The sequence below is a fragment of the Nylanderia fulva genome, unplaced genomic scaffold, assembly GCF_048542155.1.
Source record: "Nylanderia fulva isolate GAGA-0341 unplaced genomic scaffold, ASM4854215v1 Scaffold38, whole genome shotgun sequence".
Taxonomy (NCBI): Eukaryota; Metazoa; Arthropoda; class Insecta; order Hymenoptera; family Formicidae; genus Nylanderia; species Nylanderia fulva.
The window spans coordinates 544,704-559,901 of NW_028190455.1; the positions used below are offsets into that span (position 1 = coordinate 544,704).

The 15,198-nt window shown below is 34.9% G+C and overlaps 2 protein-coding genes across 2 annotated transcripts; one reads left to right on the forward strand and one right to left on the reverse strand.

The window, feature by feature from the left end:
* The first annotated feature begins 106 nt into the window (after positions 1-106).
* On the forward strand, positions 107-1,495 carry LOC114930310 (uncharacterized). The gene is made up of 2 exons (XM_085485645.1): positions 107-502; positions 727-1,495. The coding sequence occupies exons 1-2, from the start codon at positions 293-295 to the stop codon at positions 823-825; spliced, it is 309 nt and encodes a 102-aa protein (XP_085341771.1). The 5' UTR covers positions 107-292; the 3' UTR covers positions 826-1,495.
* Positions 1,045-11,535, reverse strand: Unc-76 (fasciculation and elongation protein Unc-76). Its single transcript, XM_029302056.2, has 9 exons — positions 11,171-11,535; positions 9,372-9,624; positions 3,250-3,372; positions 2,873-3,029; positions 2,690-2,798; positions 2,321-2,583; positions 2,052-2,127; positions 1,917-1,982; positions 1,045-1,765 (listed from the first exon to the last, which is right to left on the reverse strand). Exons 1-9 carry the CDS (start codon positions 11,274-11,276, stop codon positions 1,749-1,751), a joined length of 1,170 nt encoding a protein of 389 aa, XP_029157889.2. The 5' UTR covers positions 11,277-11,535; the 3' UTR covers positions 1,045-1,748.
* Between the last annotated feature and the right edge of the window lie 3,663 nt (positions 11,536-15,198).

Here is a 15,198-nt window from a genome sequence, read left to right on the forward strand (position 1 = left end):
GTGCAGTCAAAATGGCAGTGATACCGACGATACCGTGTACGTACGAGTTTTCCAGAGGCAATGGCACCGGTGTGGCAGAAGCAATTGGAAATTGGGGCTTCTCTAATAGAGTATGCAACGCCGGTCAGGAGTTGCGACGTTTAAAGTGTCTCTTTGCGGAAATGGATTCTTTGTGAGGACACGAACATACGTGTTGTTGAGTCGAGAAACAATTCATCGCTATTGTTAAGATTGAGAAAAGAAATAAAGAAACGGATATTTTAATTTTAGACGTAGCAAAAAAGAACCGACGATGTGCGTTAAGTATGATCCTAGATACGATCCTGAAGCATGGTATGTTAAACCTAGTCCTGATGAATGTAAACCTGCGTGGTCACTTCCTGAAAAAAGACCTTTGATTACCTACTGCTCTACTCTCACGACTATAAAGGTCTCTAATTTACGTGAACACGGATTGGATTTACAACATGTTGTACCTGGTCGCAGCTACGTTCATCAAGGTGTACGTGTACAAAATATTCCTAGATAAATTCAATTATTTCGTTAAAGTGAAAAATAAAGCAAGGTTTTTGTCGCGGATTTAAGATATAACAACAAAAATATAATATGCATAATTATATCATACATTTTTTATTATATTCTAAAACATAATTATATATATATATATATATATATATATATATAATTTATATAAATAATATTCTATATATATAATTGTATTTTCAGACGGACAAATGGTATCGTCGAGGTCCAGATTGTTGCTATCAACCAAGCTGTTTAGCTCCGCAATGTCCTATACGATATTATCATGAAGACTGTCTTTAAATTCACAAGATAATCGTTTTTAATTGTATTTGATGATAATACCAAATGTTTCTGTGTGATTTGTCTAGTTTTAAAATATAATATCTATGATATACATATATAAAGTACATCTTTGTGCCATATATATAAAAACAGGAGATCAGTAATGAAAGGATCAAAATATAGGGATACAAATAATGGAGCAGTTATAATAAATCACCAGATGATGATATTCGAGAGAGTGAGAATTTGTGGAATTTATTTTTCGCTTTAACGAACACAAGTGTCTCGAGCTTTTGCATGTTGCGTGAGAACAATTACATTATCGTATGGTGAGGGCGCGAATAATTTAACTGACTGTAAGATTTTAATATCCTTTTTTGCGCGTGACATCGGTGAATGAAGAGTATCTCTATATAAGCTATACTAGAGCTATTACAACAATATACACATTCGAATTTCTTAAGTAGAAACTGATCTACACAAGTAGCAATTCGTAAGACCCTAAATAAGGAGCTCTGTGCTGCCTTTGCGATGGCTCTGCATATAAGAAAGCCTCTCTTTGAGATTCTTATGTACAAGAAAAAAAAATACAAAACTGAATTTATATGTGAATCATGGTACAATATAAATATGAAAACCGTAAGAATAATGTACGATTTATGCGAGTCAATAACACATGTGTATTACACGCGAGTTATTAAAAATATACTTACGATACCTTAAGCAAGTAATGTACATATCGTAATGTATAAATTAAGACTAGATAGAATATCGGAGACTTTATCTACTTCTGCAGCCAATACAATAATCGAGTGTGACCGAGATACAACTTATAAGCTAATTACACATGCGGCACAATGACGGCAGAAAGCGTACTGGCAAGAAGAAGAGAGCACGTGGTATTTTGCTGACGTTTCACGTTTTTTTCGATATATCCTTCCTTAAGTCGGACATAACACTGTAATCGAGGAAATCTTTTATAAAAATATTTCTTTAAAATATCTAATATTATAAATTAATAATATATACGTTAGATTATTTCCAAATGCAAGAATTATTAAGATTATTATAACATAAATGGCAATCAGTAAAATTCAATTCAGTTATACCTTTGAGTATATAATCCGTTAGCAAGGTGGGTACTGTTGGACTATCCTCGCTAATGGCCTTTAGTACTACAAATAGATATATTATTGATGTATAATTAGGTATACATACATGATCATCAAGATTTGACTACTTACTTTTAATAAGTACTTGCAAAGCTTGATTGTCTAGCGGACCGCTGTCTGTATGATATGGAATAACAGTCGTCAGGTACTAGAGTAAAAATAGAATAAAATAGGAATTATTTATTGCATATTATCATTTCTTTAAATTACAATTAAGTTATATTAAAAATCATTTTTTAAAAATGAATTTTTTAAAATATATGTATATAAATTATTAGACGGCCGATACTATGTAAAATGTACTACGTAAATGCGCAACTCGATACGGCGGTGTAAGTTACCTTTGGCTCTTGCAAAGACCTATGTTGTGGTAACGGACTAGTACCATTCTGCATTTGATTTCGCTTCTTCGTAACGTGATGCTGCCTACGTCGATTTTGCACTGCCAACAGTAAAGAGATGAACTGGTTCTTAAGTTCCTTCTCGTACTCTAATTCATCTCTAAGTGCAAGCTCGGCGATCAGAGTTTCGCTCAAGGCCGCAACCAAGGATTCCATCTCCCCGAAAAGTTCAGTCAGTTGACTGGAGGAGAGTTGCTTTAATTCTAAAAACAACATTTGACGCTTTATAAGACACGGATTTTAGAAAAAGATGAAATTTATATTTATCATTTTTTTTAATTTAGCTGAAAAAAACTTTGCAACACGTACTCTTTTCATGAAGCGGTGATCCAAGTACTTCTCTACTTCTTTCCAAAGCTTCGTCGCTATCTAACATGGAATCCTCGGAATCCGGCGATCTTTCCATTGATGGACTTTCCTACAACAAGATGTAAAATCGTTAGCTACGACTGTACCGACACAAAGGTACTTCAGTATACCGAGAGAGATTACCTGCATTATGTCATCTATTTCACGAAGAACTTCCTCGGCGGTCTTGAGTGGCTCCTCCGGACTATGAGTATCAGTACTGCTGGATAAGATTAAAGCATGCATGTCCAAATCTGTCGCAACCGCCTCGTCTTCGCTACTTAAATCCTCTAGTTCCGGTCTACGGCAAACGAAAAAACGCAAGCATTGTATTTACGAGCGCTAATCTAGATAAAGAAACGCTGATCTAGGTAAAGAAACAAAGTCAATTTACTGAATATGTCGTTTTGACAAATATTTGCGCATGAGAAGACGCGCATATCAGCCGCTTTTTTAAAAGTAAAATCTTCCATGAAATTAAATCGCTAATTAAATCATGTGTAAAGCTGAAATGTATCTACCTTTCTGTCGAAGCGGGAGCTTCATTCAGATTCAACGCAGGCATATGCATTTTCCTCGCGTAGGATTTGCTCCAGTCGATCGGCAATATATTTCCAAAAGTTCCTGTGATCGTCCACCACATCCTGAAGAAGAAAAATGAAATATTATTATTAATGTTTAAGAGACTTTGCGATGTCTTCTAAAAACTTATTCGATTTTAATGTCTCGTTTTCTCTTACATTATTCATATATATTAATGCTAACAGATGCGAAGTCTTCCGTATGATTCATATCCTCTAATCTATATGATCCTCAAGAAAACAAACGCGTCTTAAATTCATGTGTCATCAGATTATTTTCACTCGAATGATTCAATATTAGTTCAGTGTTAGAATCACTGTATTTTTTTACTTTTTTCAGTAAAAAAAATTCTTTAAAATATATTATTTTTTCTTGCAACGAAAGCAAGTGAATGCATGCAAGAAAATCGTCTTGTGTTTTGTAAAATTTTAATTGATTTGCGGGATATCACGTAATGTTATTTCAATATTAATATAATTTAAAAATGTGTTTCATTGCATTTTGATCTTTATATTTTATACTTTGATCTTTCTTTCATAATACTCTTTAAATCTCTTTATCTCTTATCGTAATCCTAAATATCTATATGTATACTGATGACTGATGACTAATGAAAGTATCTGCTTATAGAGATGTCACAACAATTTTTGATCATCTAAAGGTTAATGAGAAAATGTATCTCCATAATTTTAGTACCAAGAACACGCAATTTACGAACGCGTTTGTTGTTACAAGAGCGTGACGTCTGATGCACGATCAATAAACGCAGATGCTCCCACGAGAATGATATAATGCAATAGTATTATTAAGTTGATTCACATAATTTATGTTCCATCATTTAGAATTTAGAAACATAGAAACATATGCCGGAGACATTCTCTGCTATAACTCTTGAGAAAGACAGACTTTCTCTGTTTTTTTCCCACGGAGTCTCTCTTTTAATATATATCACGTGTTTCTATAATTTAAATATTTTAATATTTACATAATTTTCATGGGAATATCTTCATTTAGAACATACTTAGGACAATGCTTTATACACAGCTGTTGTGAGAGCAACAGACAGTTGTCCACAAAGTTTCTGTTTTCTAGGACGTCAAATCGTGAATCATGAGAGGAGACAGTGGGTGTTTCCTGTGTTACGCGTATACGCTGAATAGATAAGACGTTTAATCACGTGCAAACAAAACGTAAGTCAACGACGATACGGAGGCAACGTGCCGTTTACTCGAGGGAAGTGATTTTTCATGCGGGGAACAAACGCGCCGGAACAAAGTGGCTTCTCGCGGCGCAAATTTGCGTACAATGTAATCGTGGGAGTTAACATAAAACGGCATCCAAATCTGCATATGGTATAATATTGTACTTTATGAACCGAAATCTCTATCTCTCCCTTATAAATGCCTTTTCTTTAAGCAAGGCAATATAAACCAGCTTATTCGAAAGCGTATATAAAAGTTCAATCTTAAAAAAATTATTCAATTTCACTAGTTTTAAATGTTCGAGTTTCAGTAACCTTTCTTAAACTTTCTTTATCGATTAAATTAATAATCGCGAGTTCTAATTTTTTGAGTGTATATTAAATATAAAAAAAAAAAATGCTAAATTAGTTTATTAAGTTCTTGAATCCAAAATATATCAATATATGTTCAATTTCTCTCCTTTAAAAAGATATCAGGTATACTTTAAATAGATAATGTGACGAAAAATGTATACTATATGTGTAATAATAAATGTAATATATATTGCGCGAACAGATTAGACACCTTGATATTTAAATATCTATTTAAATATCTATTTTGTTCAAAATTCGCGTGCATGTCTGTTCATGTCTGGCGAAATAAATAGAAATAAAAGAAAAAAAAATAATTGCAATGGATATCAGAGTGAAAGCCAACACATTGATCGACCATTCGATGTCGTGGGTTAATATAAATTGAGGTCAACTTCTTAGTCCACTTGAGTTTCTGATTAATGTAAAGTAGCCTCATCCCCAGCGCACACATTGTATGCATCAAAACGTGTTTCATGACACACAGCGTATATAAAAATTTATACGACACTGAGTTAATTATTTTTTCATTTTCGCGCGCTCGTAAAAATCGCAATAAATAGATATAGCAATTGAAAAAAATAAATAAAAACAAACTCAACAACCATAAAGCTTGATTATTAATTCTTAAAAAACAGGATTTCATGCTTTTCCACAATCCCTAATAAATTTTTTAAAATCCGCTTGCTTTTTATAAGATCCGCATATAGGAGAGATATTTAAAAGTAATATAAATTCCTCTTTAACTAAAATAAAACGATTTCTTCCATCTCTCTAGCGGTTTTATATCAATTCACCCCTGCGGAGCACCCTAGATAGTTGCTGGTCGCTAAAGCGCGTGCGCGCCGATATTGACGTTCGCCCTTCCTCTGTTCGGAGGGTGGTGTGTGGCTCGATATACGAACGAAGGAGCAAAACAGAGATTAAATTTTCATGTCACGCGTTTCGTCAGTATCAAAATAATCGGGAAGAAATTATTTATTTCCAAACGCATCGTACATTAACACCGTCTAGCACGAATCGTTTCATGCAGAAAAAATGGAAAGTTTGACGAATAATCGAATTCCGAGAAAAAAAGTATATATTAAAGTCTCTCTCTGTCTATACTAGTCACGTAACACAATGTAATTTGTGTTATGTTATATTTATACCAAAGCATAAGTATAATTCCTCGAAAAGTATAATATTAACGCATTGCGTAACTATGCGTTAACATTATACTTTTCGAGGAAGGAGTGTCTAAAAATAATTACATAATTATTAAAATTAAATTATGTAATGCAAATAATTCTAAAACAAATCGGATTAACCTGGGAAACGTGAATCTGACTAAATTAAACACGCCTTCGCTTCTGACGTCTAAATATATCCGTATGCAATTTCAGAAGAATGTAAGAGCAAAACCGCGCGATGCAAAGTGTCACGCGCAGATCACATGGGAAAAGAATTGTATCAATCGCCGTTCGATATCCGTTTCCGGTGAAGCCCTGAAGTATATGTATATCTCGGTGCATACTACATCGCGCTCGGCCTCGCGCTAGAAAGCGCGAACGTGGAATCACGTGAATGAATGTGGAATTGCGTTTCGAACGCATCGGGTCGCGACGAGACGGACAAGCGTGGACGTTTTGCTGCGGAAATGCAGAAGCGCATCGCGGACTCGCGTGCACTCGCATCGCTATCGCGGCTTTGTCGCGCGGACGTTCGTAGGGCCGATGACCTTATTATTAGTCATCGGAATAGAGAGGACGTGCCATTTGGATACTCTGCCATCCCCACTCACCTCACTCGAGAGCCCTTTAATAATGCCGCACGTTAATCGGTACCGATCGATCATGTCACATTTGAATCGTTCCAAGGAGGACATGAATCATAGAAGACACGACTTTTCGAAAGAGAACCTGCCAGTTGTTTGTTTGCTATATAGCATAACTACGGCTTATTTTTAACTATGCATGCTCTTCTTCATTTCGCGACCTGCGAGACACATCATTTTTCGATACGTTTAAATTCGTTTAAAATAAAATTAATTCTTGCCTAACTGAGATACTTTGAATTCTCAAAATATCTTTTCGAAAAACATAAAAATGCATGTTTTTGTTTTATCACGATAAAAATGCAAATTCAACAAAAATTACGTAAGGTGACCGAAATTCGCGTCTGCAAGAAGATTATCTCGCACCTGCGAAAAGTGCGTAAGGAACTAAGGAACGAAAATCGCGTTTGCAAAAAAAGATAACGAGACGAATGATACAATGTTCAATAAATTTAACGGCTTTGTGCGTGGTTGCGCACAGACGAAGGGATAATTTTGCGCTTCGTTGAATTTCACCTGCTGCTGCTGCTCGGTTATGCTCGTTAGGACGTGCAGCCTCGCCCTGTCGGCGTACGCGTCGCGACTGTAAAATTTACACCCTATGACGAAAATATTTGTCCGGCTCGCCTGCCGAATAGCGTGAATCTTAGACGACCCTCCGATAATCAACAATCCGTAAAATTGCCCGCAAGCTTGGAAACGATGTATGCCAAAATAGTCAAAGTTCTTTGATTCCTCGATTTATTCGCGAAGCTTTGTGTATCGAATTTAATCCAAGATTTAATTTTAATAAATAAAGTATTTTGTTTAAATAGAGGAGATTGTATATTGAAAATGTGTATATTTGACAAAAAAAATAATTGCTCATATTTCTCAGTGTGTCACGAATTACGCCATATCCTAAGTAAATCTCTAGACTAAAGTCTAGAGAGTTTAACACAACTTAAGTCATGCCTACGTCAGCACGTTTGCGAGAGAGTTATCCGGCAAGGTCGCTGCGAAAGATCTCGTCGTACCTTGTTAGGAGATGTACAGGTTCATTACATATACGTAGAGATGTATAACCGATAAAAATTAGCTGGTTGAGAAGTCATGGAGTTTAGAAAAGTAAATATTTTTATGTTAAGATTCTTTTAATATTCTTCTATTTTTAAATATACTTAATCTTTAAATTTAGAAATATTAAATTTAGAAAGATGGTAGGTATTTTAATATTTTGATTTGTGAATGATTAATTAATTTTTCCTACTTTCTCCTCAAAATAAATCCTTTTGAAATGACAGATAAAAGAAGACATATTTTCAATCAAACTCGATAATAAATAAATTAGAGAAGAAAACGTTACAGTACATGGATCCATATAATTAAGATGCATTTAATCCTTTCTCTCTTTCTCTCTCTCGTGATATGCTACGGCTACTTCGGAGAGAAAGCTGCAAAGCGTGCCGTAAACATCGCGTAGAGAGCATTAATGATGTCGACACACTTCTTCCACTGGAAAATCAATGGTTACCATCGGACAGATTCGCAAGTAAAAGAGAAGAAACGTTTTTTCTCGTTTGTTTTTTTTCTCCGATATAATAATAGCAAGGCCGAAACATTCTCTCTATCAGTCTGTTTACAGACTAATTATATATATATATATATATATATATATATATATATATATATATATATTATAATAAAGGATTTTTAATCTGTTTAATAAATGCTCAAAATCAGTGAGAAAACGATGTCACATACGTATTATCAAACTGTACCTAATTATCTAAAAATCTTGCCTTTGATTTTTCTGAACGACTCGGTATACCTCAGTACGATAATTAAGCTTCAATTCAATTTCAACTCAACTATAAACAATTTGAAAAATTTTTCGACGACATAACTAGTGGTGTCACATTTCGCTCGCTAATACAGTGATCGAGCAGTGAAATTCTATATTACAATCAAATTGCATCGTATTGCATTCGCTGCAGCATTGCATTAAATGGAGCAGTAGGTGAAACCACTGACGTAGTTTTACAGAAAGAGGGAGAGAGAGAGAGAGAGAAGAGCATTTCTAAAATAATCGAGATGCAAGAGATGAATTGTGGACCAGGCTACTCCGATGCAGATATGAGAATATATACTCCCGGTCCCCGTTAATGCGCGTTACGTGCGTATTACGACGAGCGCAACGATAAAACGGTAATGCGATAAGTGATTATTTCCGCGATGGTGAAATCACCACTTCGGATGGAGCTGTCGGACGAGCGAGTCTATCGAGTCCGCACACGTGAACGTAAACGTCAATGTTAATATACCTATATACACGCAGGTGCATTACATTTACAAGGCAATTTTCAGACGAGCGTGCGCTCTCGCCATCGATACGTCGTAATTTATTTTCCGTTGATTGCGTGGAGAAACCGATCATATATACCGCAATGTAACTCGGGTTCTCTTCAGTCATGTGAACCGAAAACCGACTTGCAACTTGGCGACCACTTACAAGCAGGGTTAATTAGGGTTAATCGAGGTAATTGCGACAATGAGACGCGATAGTGGAGTAGTTGTTAGCGATACAAAGAAAAGTTCTAATAATCCTATAGAACCTCTTACTTCATTTACATAATAATAATAATTTATTTTATCTGAAAAAGATATCTCAAGATACAGATATCGCTAAAAAAATCTCATATTAACAGACTTACTGGCACTCGTTCATGATCTCCTCCTGCGTTCGCACCTGCACTGGTGCTAGCGATTCCACGTCGGTGCCATAATCGCGGAAGCAAGACGTGATCTTCTCGTCGAAGGTGTTGACGAGATCCTCGAGACTGCCGCTGAACGGGCTGAACGTTCCCTCCTGAAGGATGTCAGTGCCATTTTCGTGTGTCGTAGGTGGTTCATTCGCGTTGCAATTCTCGCCGAAACTCGCGTCCAGACTGGCGTCCAATAATTGCTCTGTAGAATTAAGAAAAATAATTATATCGATGTGATTAAAAAATATACAAAGTGTCTAGTCTACAAGATATTATACTTTATATTTTAATATTGAGATGAGAATATAAATTTGCTGACAGTTGATTTATTTATAAGTAAAAATAATTAGTTTCTCATCATAATTCAGTATGTCTGAGCGATTTTATTTATTATCAGTGAAGAATCGACATATCTCGATTCTTCTGTTTACATCAAAGAGTAAACTCCGATCTAATTTTAGCATTCGTGTACTATAGCAATATTGACGAAACGCAAAAGGTGAGTCCTCGAGATCGCGACGACTGGCGTCGCGATATCGAGCGTTATCAGACGCGACACCGCTCGTCGTCGTTCCGATAAAAGTATCGCTCAACCCCTCGACCCCAGATACATCCTTCTTGCATATCGGCGATTCCACGACGCACATAAGACAGAATAAAGAGTCAGAAAATCTGTCATCTCCAGTCTACATATTTAAAATGTAGAAAGATTTTATAGTGCGCGTTTGAGAAAAAGTAAACCGTGAATAAAGAAATAAAAACAAGATATCTCGCTATTAATCTTAATTATAAGGTATAAGTAAAATTTAATCAATTTTTTTGAAGGCAGCAATTAAGAGAAGAGTGTTTTTATTATTATGACCTAGAAAGGAGCACGGAGAATTAATTACATCGCGATGAAAATTAAAATCGATGCCGAGGTCCGATGATTGACACGAAAATTCGGAAAACAGCTGATGTGTTCGCCAATAAAAACACAATAGTTTCGGATGGAATCCTTCCGCTAAGTTAACCGGCGACAATTTCTCGACCGCGCCAATGCGACCGAACGACGAAAATAAATTCGAAGAAGTAAGGGTCTCACTTCGGTCGGTCTAACTTAAGTAAATCCGGCTTTTTCGTTCCTGTCTGTTGTTTGTCCTAGCTTCTCTGCGCAGGTAGAAAATTTGGAACGCAGTCCAGCTGCGACCAGTCCCGAAATTCTTCCGTTCCGGTTCTGTGAAACTGCCGAGATTCGTATAAACATCTAGCACAAAGAGTGTACGTTGAAAATTGGCCAGAGAATCTGTCGTAAAATTAAGATCGCGAACGGATTATATTACTGCCGCGATAATAATAATTTAAATTGATTGTTGGTCGACATAAAAAAATTGTTATCAATCTTTTTTTCGTTAATTTTTTTAAAAATATTTAATTCAAATTTTTGTATTGGAAACTCGAAAACCTTTTAAAGAACAAAAAATCAATAATTATACAGCAAACTCTAAAAGTGTGTGATGTGCTAACTACGCAGACATTTAAAGTGTGACGTCGTTCCTTTACTCCAATTAATGCGAATATAATAAATTGGAGCAACGCGTCAGCTGGCATCTCTATTTTGGTTGTCGCTAAACTCGATAAAGACGCATCGACGACGGATTAAAAAAAAAAAAGTTAACAACACACGCAGCCGAGGAACACCAGCTCTGCGTCAGACAACAATAATAAGGAGGGAGGAAGAGGAGAAGAACAAGGCGGTTGTTTCGCACCTGTCAAAAGGTTCATGTTCTTCAGACTGGCGGTGTCCTCCTCCTCGAAGCGCGCGAGAGGTGCCTCGAACTTCAACTCGGCGATCTTACCTGCCATGTCCCTCATTATTGAGCGTGAGAGGGTACCGGGGCGCGACCGGAGAATTCGGCGTCGCGGCCGAAAGCGTGTTCTCTCGCGATTCTTTTTTTCTCTGTTCTTTTTTACGCACTCCTTCGTCTTATCGGACGATACCTCGCGAATCGAGATGACAACGGTGACGATAACGCGGCCGAGACATGAAGGTGACGCGACGCACAAACACACCGCCCGTAACGCGCACGCGACGACCTTCCTTCGTCGGTCTGAAACCAACTGAAGTCGACTGTGGAGGGGAGCCTTCTCGCTGCGCTCTCGGTGGTCGTGATGGTGGGGGATGATGGTGTTGGTGGAAGATGATCGCTCGTCGTCATGACGACCGCTGGCTGAGCGCGCTGATGTCACGAATCATCTCTCTCAGCCAGGATCGACTTCATCTTCGTCGGCCCCTATGCTATATCCAGCATCACTTTGGTATCTTTAGTCTAATCCCCGTGCTAATTTCATGCTTGCTCCTCATCATGACAAAGACTCTAGCCGCTCCTGATCTCTTCTGTGTGACATTTGGCAAAATTTTGACGTTTAGCGATCAATAATTATCTACCGTGATTTCTTAGGCGATCGATTTTATCGAGAAATATTTAAATCAATTATGCTTTTATCCTGAAGAGTGCATATAATTAAATTCAATTCAGTTTCACCAATTAATTGTAAGACGAATTTTGAGAGGTAACTTTATTTTGTTTGCCATAAGAATAAAACGAGAACAATTTTAAAAAATTCTTAAGATTGCATTATTGCATATATGCGTTGATGCAATCGGATCTTAATTGTGCATACATACGGCATTGCGACACGCTTCGTCACTCGTGCTGGATAAAATACAAGATGCAATCTCGCGAAGAGAGAGCGGCAAGAGAGAGGCTGTGAGATGTTGTTGAACGTTAAAAGTTGCCAATATCGGTGTTGCAGAAAAACTGCAACGTTATAAAATCAATTTTTAGGGGAAAAATTAAACTGATTATCTTTTGCTATCCTATACTTTGTCTCTCTCTGTCTCTTGTCCACGATATTCTAATAAGATCTGCTCATCGGATACGCAATTCATTAGTATAATCTGTAGATATCCTCAGCAATTATTATATCAGCAGTTGAAAACAGTTGCAAACTTCCTACATTTCCATATATCGATATACGTGTTGCTCTGTAAAATATGTTTACGTGATAATGTTTCTTGTTTGAAATGCAAATAATTCTTCGGTTTAATATACATATAAATATATATAAAGATAAACTTAATTTATGCTTATTAATCTTCTTTAATTTGAATGAATTTAATATCACAACTACTGAAATAATATTTTTTAAACAAAAATAATGATGAGACATATAGATTTTGACGATCGATCAGAAGAATAAAAGAGTGAAGTAAATAATTTTTAAGAAAATGTGATAAAAATGCAACAAATTTTAATTGTTACTCATGATAAATATTCAGTCTTATTGCTAATCAAAATGTGACTCGTTTTGCAATGTAAAAAAAGGATATTTTAATGAATGCTTCTTGTAAAGCTTACTTATCGAGGTGAGCCAATAAACATTAATGCCAACATTAATCTAAGACTGCAAAAAGCATCCTATTATAAATTGCGTAAGGAAGTTAATTTGCATCCAACGGCACTTGAAAGAACGAGTGATCTGATTTTTATCCTTGGCAAAAATATAATGGTTGTACACAGATAATCATATGTGACGAGAAGGGAGGGCAAAAACGTTATTTACCAGGAATTTACGGAATTACGCTTATATTACATATCTTTTTGCTTCATATTGATAGTATGCTACAATAATTTCTCGCGTAGAATTTCGGGCATAATATTATTTATATTTGTATCATTTATTTATTTATTAAATTATTTATTTAGCTATACATTCTGTATTAATTTTAATTAATTAATTTATTAAAAGTTTATTTTTAATCGTCCTAATCGCATCACGGATCTCTCGACAGTCGTCACAATCTATAATTCGCTATCTCCTCTCATTGGTATTAAACAACAATCTCGATACCATCACATATACGTGAAATACTACTTCGAAATGAGTGTGAGTGTGTGTGTGTGTGTATGTGCGTGTATTGCGCGTGTGTATTGTGGGCGGATTATTTGTAGCTCGTAGAAAGAAAGACGATTGCAGTCAGGGGATTGTAGTCAGCCTTGGAATCGCAACTCTCGTAACGTAAATCGCGTTGTCAATGCCGGACGTTTTAATAAAAATGATGTACGAAAATTTTTATAGGAAATTCCTGACATTGTTGAGTAATCAATTTCGCGATGTGTTGGATAACATATTCCCCTCTTGCAAAAGAAGCTACATTTATTAAATGCATAAGTAGTCAGATCCTTATACGGAAATATTATACATCGAGCATATGCATTGTAAGCCTAAAATAACTATATTTTCTATATCAAAAGATTTTATATAAAATAATTTTAAATAAAATAATAATTTACTAATTATAATTATTTATAAGCAATATAAATAATATCAAGGAAATATTTATAAATAATATCAATTATTCAGAAATATTTTCTTTCATATTCCTTTGTAGTCTACATCCATAAATAATAAACTAATAATTAACTCTAACTAATCATAAATAACCAAATAATAATTCTTAATTATTTTTATAAAAGAAAAATGTGTACTGTTCATAAAAATAATTTTATTTTTTTTTTGCTTAAATGTAACAACTTGTTATAAATTGGGAAATGTTGGATCGATATTAAATAAATAATCGGCTATCGTATATGATAGGTAGTTATTACAGTTTATTTACATTTATCATAAAAAGAAAGCGGCTGAAAAATTAAACGGGAAACATGTATAATATCTCCGTAACGAAATGAAAAACTAGAATGCAAGCGACATATAATATCTCTAATGAATTCACTTTAGAGTATAATCATTTATTAATGTTAAACAGCAAATAATTGTGTCGAATAATTATAGTACTTTTGATTAATAGTATACACTTGATCTGTAACTTGAGCACATTAATTAAATATGTGCGCGACAGATTAACATAGGTACATATAATTATCTACGTTTATGTTATATACGCATGTATATGTCATCTTATTATATTATTAGTTATAAAATAATTAAAATATATTATATCATTCGAAATAAAAAAACGACTTAAAGATGTATGCACAATATGAGCGGAGAAAACGAGGCACAATTAAACAATCGTAAGAAATTCAACGTTTTTATTCTATCAAAATATAAAAAAATCAGATAGTTAATGTTTAATCAAGCGTTAAGGTAATAAAACAATCTAACAATTCATGCCGCAATATCGAGCTCCTATGTCCTGTTAAGCATTAATTATGCAAACTGCATATTGTAAATATAATAGCAGACACATGCGCTCATTCTGTCTTCATAAGAATTCTTTCATTATTATGCGGATGCAATTTTCTCTGGCTGAGCATGTATGTACACATATTTGAGAAATTTGGCTCAAAAATTTTTTATTTTATTCTGGAGTAAAATGAATAAATAAATGGACAACCTATACAATTTGCAATCTCGGAATCAATTAAAAAAAAAAGATTTAGTCAAATATTATTCTGTGCTCACAATAAAAAAATTTCTTAAATAAATGATTTAATTTATTATATATTAATATAGAAATAAATACGCGAATATTATTCGAAAAAAGTAACAGAAATAGAATACTCTAATGATATTCAATAACACGCGCGAGCGATGAGGATCTTTTCCCATGTCTGAGATAGACGGATTGTTATTCTTACACATAAATCGTCCTAGATAAGGTATCTCGCAGCGAATTCCGAGTTGAAAGTAATTGTGCGCGATGGGATTCAATCCGTGAAAAATAAATCGCGTTAACATAACATAAAATCAACGCGTGCCTTTTAATCCC